This window comes from Austrofundulus limnaeus, unplaced genomic scaffold (assembly GCF_001266775.1).
Source record: "Austrofundulus limnaeus strain Quisiro unplaced genomic scaffold, Austrofundulus_limnaeus-1.0 Scaffold9, whole genome shotgun sequence".
Classification (NCBI taxonomy): Eukaryota; Metazoa; Chordata; class Actinopteri; order Cyprinodontiformes; family Rivulidae; genus Austrofundulus; species Austrofundulus limnaeus.
The window spans coordinates 1,007,865-1,018,190 of record NW_013952411.1 but is presented as its reverse complement, the minus strand read 5'-3'; the positions used below and the strand labels follow the sequence as shown (position 1 = coordinate 1,018,190).

Below are 10,326 nucleotides of genomic sequence, written 5' to 3'. Positions count from 1 at the left end.
GTGTGTGTGTGTGTGTGTGTGTGTGTGTGTGTGTGTGTGTGTGTGTGTGTGTGTGTGTGAAAATGTTATCAACATTGTTATTCTCAACAATAAGCAATGCCAAATCATCTATGGAGCTGATTTAGATCATGCTGATTTAAAAGTCACCTGTGTTTATTGATCATCAAGACGTGTGATGTCTGCAGTGTCACAAAAGGTCTCAAACACATCGAACAGACACCTGATCTGATGAGAAATCCAACAACCTGATTACTCTTATTTCAAGAAGTGTATCTATTTTGAACATATGACAAACTTTCACTTCTTTTTTTTCTAATGTAAGAGTGGGACTTTCTGGATCATACTGTTATTTTGTTACATGACTCCATTGTGTCAGGAAAAATGTTCGCAGGTCTCCTTATTTAGATGAGCATGTTTTAACAAACTATGTGTCACAGTTTCARTGCCTTCACAGATGTGAAATACATGTTGCATGTCAGGCCTTAGAAGTGCTGTCCCGTTTTGAAACACTGTGTGTTGAAGTAATTCAGCTCATTTCACCATGAAGCTTATCACAGATTAAGTGTTGCTGAACTGGAAGAATTGAGTCATTCTTTCTTCACTTTAAGAGCCACAAATAGCAGGGGATGTTTATGAGCATTTAAAGTTTAAAATCATTGATTTCCTAAAATAGGCAATGTTCAGTCAGTGTGGATTAGAATGATACCAACACAAAGTAAATATTACTGAGTAACTTCGCAGCAATAAAGTACTGAGCAAGAATGCATTTGTAACATGAACGCAAAGTTGTCCAACTCTATAATAAATGTGTCTAAAATATTGGTGTCCTAAGAACTTTAGAACACCAATATATGTACACACAACACACTTTTAAGCACAGATAATGTTTCAATGAGTTCTGTATTTTATTTTAACTCTTTTAATGAAGCTGAATGCAAACTGTTAAAATACAAAAAWTTTTTGGCTCATAAAACAAATGAAAACATTACCAATCAATTCAGGACTTTTTCTACTTTTACTGACATTTATTCTGTACAATCCAACTGAAAAGTATTAAATGTTGTAAGGAATAATAAGGAAAAAATAAAAGATGGCATAGACTGATGCATAAATGGAAGAACAGAGTTTCAGATAATAAAACAAAAACTGGTCAGGTATGYAGCGGCAATGGCTGTGGTCTGCATGTAACATCATACCTGGACTTCAAGATAGAGAACAGTTTCTTACAATAGAAAAAAATTAAATAAAAAAAATCAGGGATGGCCAAATAATACTAAAAATATACATCAAATATCCCAACGCACGTGAGAAATGTGTTAAATGCTGATTTACCCAATGGGAATTTTTGGCCCCAATTCCAAAAAGTAAGTTTGCATGAACAAGGCTTTGGATTGCGGAAATAATACCATAGTGAAGTACTGGTTACACTGGCTGTGAGGTTGYTTTTTGGTTGCAGCTTGAGCCAGGGGTGTAGTCAGTGGATTTACGAATAGTGCATTATGGTCCGAAACCTTTTTGGAATCTGCCAAAAAGGTAATCATTGATTAAAACATAAGTGACTCTAGATCCAACTCAACAAAATGATTCACCAGTAGAAAATAAAAGTTGTGGCAGGGATTAACCAGAGTCTGTATCTAAATWTGATGTGGTGACCCAGCAAGGGCTGCAGCAGAGAACCTCACACAATCTGACAGACTGGAAACACTTTTAAATGAAAGACTGGGTGAATATTAAGCTGTGACATGCTGATGGACCAGTTCACAAGAATGCTAAAGACAGTAATTAAATCAGAAGGTGCATCAACAAAGAATTAGTTTAAAGGTGTGTAGGCCTAAACTTGTGCAACCAGCTTATTGCATCTTTTTTTTTTTTCATATTAGGACTTACACTTTTTCACTTGAACTGTACAGCAAATATATAAATATTTGTAAAGGTAACGATTTAAAAACGTTTTTATGTTCTGGTTTTATTATAGGCTATTAGAAAACTGGCCCTAATGTTTGCGCTGCAGAGGAACAAGATAAGCCCCGCCCCTCTCCTTCTTCCTGAAACATGATTGGTGGAGTTGTGTTGACAAATCAGGGTGAAAAGTAATGGGTGGGCGGTCGTAACAATGTGACCGTATGAAACGCGACACGGTGAGAGGACCCTTCAGTGTCATTTTAACGGATTCCTACAGGAAAACGGCAAGTTTAGTTTCGTGTTTCATCTACTTCTATGTTTTTTAGCCAAACATTAGCCGGTCGGTTTACTCCTAACGGCCACTCGCACCGAGCTGTGACCGACACATGGCGCACATAAAGGGAGAAAACAAGAGGTGAGTCCCGGTGTTGATAACAAACATGCTGACATGGTGAGTTCAAGAAGTTACAAAAGTGGATAAGTAAGTCTTTTTATGGACTTTCTGGAAACACTATTWTTAAAAATTCATGATGCTGTTTAGGAAATTACTGTTTGGTTTTAATTAAAGCAACTTAAAGCGTCCTTCCGCCTTCAGKACCCTGCAGAGCCGATGACAAGCTCCACATTATGACCACAGACCAGCCCTGACAGCTGACACCACAGTGCGGGATCAGCATGATGGAGACACCAGGCAGCAGCAGCAGTTTGGAGATGGACAGCTCTCCTTCCTCCTCCACCACCACCATGTCCATAGACAAGCTCCTGCCAGCCCTCCTGGAGTGTTTTGGCATCATATTGTGTGGATACGTAGCAGGGAGGACAAACATCATCACCCCCACTCAGGCCAAAGGACTGGGGAACTTTGTGTCCAGGTTTGCTCTCCCAGCACTGCTGTTCAAGAACATGGTGCTGTTGGACTTCGGGGATGTCATCTGGCCCTTCCTCTGGAGCATCCTCATCGCCAAAGTGTGCGTGTTTTTCATTGTTTGTGTCCTCACCCTGATTGTTTCCAGTCCGGACAGTCGCTTCAGCAAGGCTGGCATCTTCTCAATATTCGCTACCCAAAGCAACGACTTCGCTTTAGGGTATCCAATAGGTGAGTTGTAAAGTGTTTTATTCCAGCTGACTGCTTCATGCAGAAGTAATGCTTGTTCAAACATCATCAGAAGTGTCCACATCCATGTGTGGAACTGTAAACAAAGTAGCTATGACAATATATTATTGCTGCTTTAAGTGATAGAGGAGCTACAACACCACCATCAGAAACACTAGTAGTTTATGTATGGGGTGAAGCTAATGGCATCTTTAAATGAATGAGCAAATTCCTGTAACAGTTTGACAGTAAAAGCAGGATAAACTTGTTCTCAGTCCATATGCAAACCGTGTTGCACAATAAATGTAGCACGGCTCTTTTATTTTGCAATCAGTGACAGTTCGGTTTAGTTTCAGCTTGTGTTTTACTTTATGAAATTCTTCTTGGACTAAAACTAGAACTGTTGGTCTTTCCTGTTTCAGKGAAACTCCAGCTCTCATATAATCATTATCGAAAGTAAACAATAATTATTATTATCTGAGGGTATCTTAAAGCTTGACACGTTGACACTTGGTGAAATGAAGATCACCACAATACTAACAACAAACAATACGTAAAAACTAACTATTGCACTTAGTTCCTCTTAATATTTCCCATGCAATAACAAAAACAATATAATTATATCCTCTAGTGAAAAAAAACACTGGTTTATGTGGTTTATGGTTCCATAATGAGGGATTTTTAAGGCAGCTGTAAACTGTGGAGGATCACGCATTCAAATTAATTCTTCTTTGAGGGATTTTAGATTTTCATGACTTCTTTGTGACCCATTTTTCATCATTTTCATCTACAGTTGAAGCCCTCTACCAGAGCACATACCCAGAGTACCTTCAGTATATTTACCTGGTTGCACCTGTGTCCCTGATGATCCTCAATCCCATCGGCTTTGCCTTCTGTGAGATCCAAAAGTGGAAGAATCGGAGAGACCAGCAACAGAGCAAACTGCTGATCGTGGGACATGTAGTCCTACAGGTCTTGAAGAACCCCATTGTTTTCATGGTCGTCTTTGGAATCGCCGCCCATTTTGTCCTGCACCAGAAAATTCCCGCTTTCATGGCTGAGTTTATAGATGGCCTGGCCAACTCCTTCGGGGGAGCAGCTCTGTTCTACTTGGGTCTGTCCATGGTGGGCCAGTTGAAGAAATTGACCAGATCCACAGTCGTCACACTGATTCTACTCATTACTGCAAAACTGTGAGTGAAATTATTTCAGCCACTAAGCTTAATGTTCATTTTGTACAGAAAAGATTTGATTATAATTGCAGTGCTTTGATGATGCATGCTGTGAGTGTTTAGAAGGAAGTAAAGTGCTCCCGACATGTTGTTTTGTGCTAATGGTTTGGATGACGCAGACTTTTTGCAGGCCACAAGGCTTTACCAAATGGATGCTTCATTTAGAGCTCTCAGAGAGTACTTGCCTACTTAAGTACATGTTTTAGTTGCACCACAATTCACGGTTTACCAGCTCTTTAAATAAATGCACCTGCCCCGTCTCTTTTGTTTTGATTTAAAGGCTTCTAATGCCCCTTCTTTGTAAGGACATGGTTGATCTGCTGGAYAACACCACCAGCCCTATGAACCACTCCAGCCTCTCTGACTATGCCTTTGTTTATGGAGTGTTCCCGACTGCACCAAGTGTGGCCATTTATGCTGTTTATTATAACGCAGAACTAGAAGTTGTGAGTATTTTTTAAATCTGTTTTATCTGCCGTTTGGACATGAAGCTGAAGTTAGTTTACGATTGTAGCTTCTGATTGTTAAAGGGCGATTCCGAATGAATTTTTTTTGCCTGCCTTGAGCATCTTTGATCTGCTCTAGTTTTAAAACTTAAACTCTTCAAACATGGAATAAATTATTCTACACTAACTGCAGAATATTAAAAACCAAGTTTGTTATTTGTGAAACCTTTTATTAGATTTATGAAACTTCAATAAAGTGTGAGTGCAGCACTTTTTACTCATCTGGATCACACTAGAACTCTCCAGATGCAAAACTACAACACATAGACTCTTTAAACCTGGACTAGATTATTCTGCACTTATAGCAGAATATTTAAAACTAAGGTTTAKGTTTATGAAAACTTTATGGGATTTGTGATTGAGATCAAGGGCATTTTCAACACTTTTTATGCATCTGGACCACAGTAGACCTAGTCCAGATGCAAAACTATGACATCTAGACCAGTGGTTCCCAAACTTTATGTTCTGACCCACAAAATATCCATGGCTTAAACTTGTGACCCCAAATATTACTGGTCTGAGTACACAAACTTCATTAATAACCCTAAAAACACAGGCTTTTTGACAATCTAAACAGTTTGTACACAAATATAAATATTTATAGTTATTTTATGTTTTTGTAATATTTATAGAGAAAATATTACATCAGCAATTATTTTATTACCCTTTAAATTGATTTCTGGAGATTATCCAAGGTGCTTCATGACCCATAATTGGGTCCCAAGCCCGACTTTGGGAACCAAAGTGCAGTGGTTCCCAAACTTTTCAGCTTTTGACCCACAAAATAACAGTAGCACAGACCTGAGCCCCCAGCTATTTTTGGATGATAAACATTTGTATCAGGTCAACTAAACATGGGCATAGTAACAATATTTTATACTACATGTATCCATTTTAAATACACTAACCTCACTCCTTTGTAACAACTAAGGCAAAAATGTCATTAATTCAGAAAATCTGTTCAGGACCCCTCCTTGATGTTTTGGGACCCCACTTTGGGTCCCGACCCCAACTTTGGGAAACACTGATCTAGACTCTTCAAACCTCTAGAAATTGTAGCTTTGCACCTGGACCAGATCTAATGTAGTCCAGATGAAGTTTCACAAATCACAAACTTGGTTTTAAATATACTGCAATCAGTGTAGAATAATCTAGACCAGTTTTGACATGTCTAAGTGTTTTTAGTTTTTAAACTAGAGCAGATTAAAAATGCCTAATGTAGTGAAAAATGAGGTGGAATCAACATTTTAGTCCTTTCCCATATTGGAAGCTACAATCGGAAACCAACTTCAGCTTTGTCTTTCAGACACTGTTTAACCTACTTTGCATATCTTTGTGATTTTTAACAGGTAACCTCAGGGATGGTGATTAGCACATTTCTTTCAGCTCCAATAATGTATGTTTCAGCCTGGCTGCTGACAATCCACTGGATGGATCCCCAGCTTGTGATGCGTTCTCTTGAGAATGTCAGTTTTCATATAAGCATAGTGAGCTTAGTTGCACTGGTAAGTGACAGCTTAACATTTAAGTTTGACACAAGCAGATTTGTTGTTAGTGACTGGTTTATTATCAGCTGGTTGTTTAGTCTCTCAGACTGGCCTGGGGGCCACTTAAGTCTGTGTTATTTTATCTCTTCACACTAAATGTATTCTGCTGTTGATATAAAATCCGACTCGTGAGATGTTTTGAACCACTAAAACAACATCTTTATGAAGTGTCCTTGCAGCTGCTTCACTGACTCAGACTCACTTCCCCATTTTCACTTTCATGAAACTTTTTTAAGGAACTTCAAATATACATTTGCAGTCTTAAAACATGCCAACAGCTTTGTTTTCATTTAGGAAAATCATGCATTTTAACTGTTCTTCAGTTTTCTAAATAACTTCTTTTACCTGGAATACATTTTCAAGTTATGTGGAGATTAATTAGGCCAACCATATTCAGTAGCTGTTGCAAAATCTTAATATTCATAACTTCAATTTGTGTATTTATTTGTTTTGACAGCTCTGGACAATTACTGTCATGTTTCTAAGTAAGAAATTCAAGAGRCTACCTCACATGTTTACTCTCAACCTTTTCTTAGCACAGGTAAGAATGAGACAAATTTTGTTAGACTTCTCAATAAATCAGTAAATGTAGCAGTAATCTGTAAGTAACGCTGCACAAAAGTCCTTCGTTTTATTTCTGGTGTTGGTTCTAGCTGCTAAGTTGCATMGGGATGATTCTGTGGAACTTTGTGGTGAAGGAAGACAACTTCATCGGGCAGGTTCTCACTTTTACATTGTTGTGTACCTCCCTCTACAGTACTTTTATATGGCCAGGTATGTGTGCAGTCATCCAGTAACCGTACTGTCACATTAACCTGCATTACTTTGTTTTGATAAGTTTTCTTATTTTTTCTGTATTTTAGGATTGATCGCGCTCTCTGTTGTGCTCATAAAAAAGTATGAAGATCTGAACGGATCACGGGGGTTCTTGGTCATCGCAGGCTGGGGGTGAGTGAGTCACTTTTATTTTACAGAAAATGAAACTCAGGACTGTTTGTCTGGTAAGACAAAACCACAACTCAAGTTTGTGAACTGTGACTGCATGATTACATGTCATCAAAGTGTTAATCAAAGTGTATTGCTGTACCAGAGGTTAGCTTGCAGAAATTAAGTAAACTTTATGAAATTATCAAGAATAAATGTAAAAAAAACAAATCCCCCAAATATATTAATATTCCAATGAATTTGGATAAAATGTAATATTTATTTTTTATTGCCTACCAGTATGCAGGACAGGCGATCTTGTAATTGTGTGTGTCTGACTGTTAGTAAAATACTTGTTAGTGAAATAATATATTGATGTATTTCAGTGAAATGATCAGAGCAATTTGTAGTTAACTTTATTTAAGAGGGCCRCCACATCTAATCAACCTTAGCAAATACCCAAGTGACTATAACTCTCAGTTATACAATTATGCTTTTTAAAAAAATGCATACAAGAAATACTTTCATTTACTATTTTTTATCTCTTATTGTTGCTTTGCATTTCTGCACAGCTTCTTTCTCGGAAATGAAAGTGAAAAGGGAAATATGTGCAGTGTATATAATTATAAAATTACTGTTTATTTTAAAAGTATGAATATTTATATTTGTAATCATTACTTGTATATATTTACCCTTGGATATTTATATCAGTGTTCTCTTTGACTTTTCCTGTGGCTGCTTTTTCTGACTCGTGTGCATCACAGCCTAAATATGAAAATGAAGGAGATTGTCTTTCAGAGTGTCATGGGAGAAATGCAAAACAAAGAATAGACTGTGTTAGCTGCAATAGCGATTGTTAAAATGTCTAAAAGCAGTCAAATGTAAAGCATAACTTTTTCATCTGACATTTAAAACTATCTATATGAAGATTAAGAAGTGACAGATGGCACAGTTTATTCAATAAAAAAATATTTGTACTGTGGTAAAACAGGAAGTCCTGTGAGTGTTAAAAAAAACATCCACAGGAATTTGGTTAAAACTAGGAGTAAAATGCACTCAAGGAAATGAAAAGGAAGATGAAATATAAAAAGATAAAAAAATAAAACTATTATGGTAAAATAATAAAATGGAGGACAAAGCCAAAAAGATTAAAAAAAAAACCCTAGAGAATTTAATCCAAACAAAATGAATACAGAATTTGCATCAACCATTATGGAGTTGTCAAATGCAAATCATTGTATCACTGCTGCAGATCCATTTTTGTTATTTTAATGATTTAAACAAATTTACTTTGTTATAGGATTCCATCTATTGTTACTGCTGTTATGCTCATTACTGGGCAGAAAATACCCAACATAATTGATTCATCTTTCTTCTATGGCAGATTACAGGTAACAAAACACAATACTTTAATAAAAGCTGTTTTCTGTCATTTATATTCGTAATTAAAATCAATATAAATGCAGCTTTTTTTGTTTTTGTTTTTTTTTTTTGTCAGATAATCTGCACCACAGTTGTAGTCAGCTTCGGCATACTTCTGGGAGGAGGGTCTCTGGTGTGTCTAAGTAGAGGAAGCTGGGCCCAGAATGATCAAGATGATGATGGATATTCAGCCTTTGATGCTCCACAAGTTGAAGCAGAACATCAGTCTTTGATAGAGCCAGAAAACTCAATAAGTGACCAAGGTATCTTCTGCAGAACGTTTAACTGAGACAAACGCATCCAGCTAGTTTCTTACAAGAAAGATAAAGAGTAAAGTAATGTCAGGAGAGAAGTAGAAAACCAGATGTCATTGTTTGGAGGAAATACAAGATAGTTGCAACTGAGCCCATGACTGTGCTTTTTCACTAGAGATWGAGGTGCATTATAGGAAGTAGTTAAATACACAATGTACTTATAATTTGCAAAGAATTATTTTAAAAGCATGAAATAAATTCATACGTAAAGCCATCATCAAAATAGAGATTATGTTGAAATTATTWTTTTTTTTGTTTGTTTGTATTTGGGGACATTTTATGCAAAATCCACTTTTAGCTCATTAAATGCATTTTCTTGTGTACTTGGAATCTCAAAGGCATGAAGTGCCTCATTTTTATTTAAAGAGACAGCCTCAAAATGAGTTGATCTGAGACACGCATCAGAAAGGGAGTGAAAGAGGGGATTGTGGAGTTACAAAAAAGAGGAATTCAGACCAAAGCATTGCAGTTCCATTTTATATAGACCCCAAYTGAATGGTTTAAATGTAGAAAAAGTCAAAAGTAAAGGGAAAATATGTTCTCTTTAATCAACATTTGATTTTATATTTTAAGCATTGAACYTGGGATTAACCAGTTATTACTGGAATTACAATAGTTTTTACTGTCTGTCATTAGTGTGAACAGGACAAACTATATATATTCTTAGAGAATCATTTACACTTGTTCCTTTTTATCAGCATGCCTCACATGTGACTGCGCTCCAGCCTCGCCCATGCCTGATATGATCATCAGCACTAATAAGAACAACAACCCAACTCCCCTCACAGGTAGTTTACTAATAACTACAWTCAGGTTTTGTCTCTCTTWTGTGAAAGTTTGAAATGAAAAGTTAAATGTTAATGTTTTAACCTGATTTGTGTGCATTTGAAGCACCAACAATTTGCTTTTRTAAATCCTAAATGTTCAGCGTCTGTTGTGTCCCTCAGGTCAGTGTGAGGACGTCTGTGAGTCAGCGGACTGCTTGCTTGCTCAGATGGAGGAGCTCCARCAGGTTACAGACAGACAAATGGCTCGACATGTGCTCCTGTGTCTGCTCCTAACTGTCTGCCTTCTGGCTGTGAGTAAAGCTCCACCTTTCACATCTGCAGTAACAGGAAATCCTTGAGAGGCACGGTGGATTAGTGGTTAGTTAGCACTGTTGCCTCACAGCAAGAAGGTTGTGGTTGGTAGTTTGTTCATTTTTCTTGTGTTTGTGTGGGTTTATGCCAGTGTCCTCCCCAGGGGCGATTCTAGAATCTGATCTCTGGGGGGGCTTAGCCCCCGGCAGGCCCAGCCTAACCCAAGGCAAGATTTTAATTGGTGCAATTTCTTACATTTCACTGCCTGTTTACATACATTCACATACAAAATTAAATAGTTTTTTTT

General features: G+C 37.2%; 1 protein-coding gene across 4 annotated transcripts in view; it reads left to right on the top strand.

The window, feature by feature from the left end:
* The first annotated feature begins 2,108 nt into the window (after nt 1-2,108).
* The window catches only part of gpr155a (G protein-coupled receptor 155a), a 12,704-nt gene continuing 4,486 nt past the window's right edge, over nt 2,109-10,326 (top strand). The window contains exons 1-13 of one of the 4 annotated variants that reach the window (XM_014001406.1): nt 2,109-2,317; nt 2,498-2,998; nt 3,789-4,188; nt 4,508-4,673; nt 6,083-6,238; nt 6,738-6,821; nt 6,934-7,054; nt 7,144-7,228; nt 8,505-8,595; nt 8,703-8,889; nt 9,639-9,728; nt 9,888-10,018; nt 10,171-10,326. In XM_014001406.1, the coding sequence (XP_013856860.1) occupies nt 2,578-2,998; nt 3,789-4,188; nt 4,508-4,673; nt 6,083-6,238; nt 6,738-6,821; nt 6,934-7,054; nt 7,144-7,228; nt 8,505-8,595; nt 8,703-8,889; nt 9,639-9,728; nt 9,888-10,018; nt 10,171-10,194 (1,956 nt within the window). In that variant the 5' untranslated portion in view covers nt 2,109-2,317; nt 2,498-2,577 and the 3' untranslated portion in view covers nt 10,195-10,326. Of the gene's footprint in view, nt 2,384-2,497; nt 2,999-3,788; nt 4,189-4,507; nt 4,674-6,082; nt 6,239-6,737; nt 6,822-6,933; nt 7,055-7,143; nt 7,229-8,504; nt 8,596-8,702; nt 8,890-9,638; nt 9,729-9,887; nt 10,019-10,170 lie in introns of all 4 variants that reach the window. The other 3 variants (XM_014001402.1, XM_014001405.1, XM_014001403.1) reach the window with 3 other exon arrangements.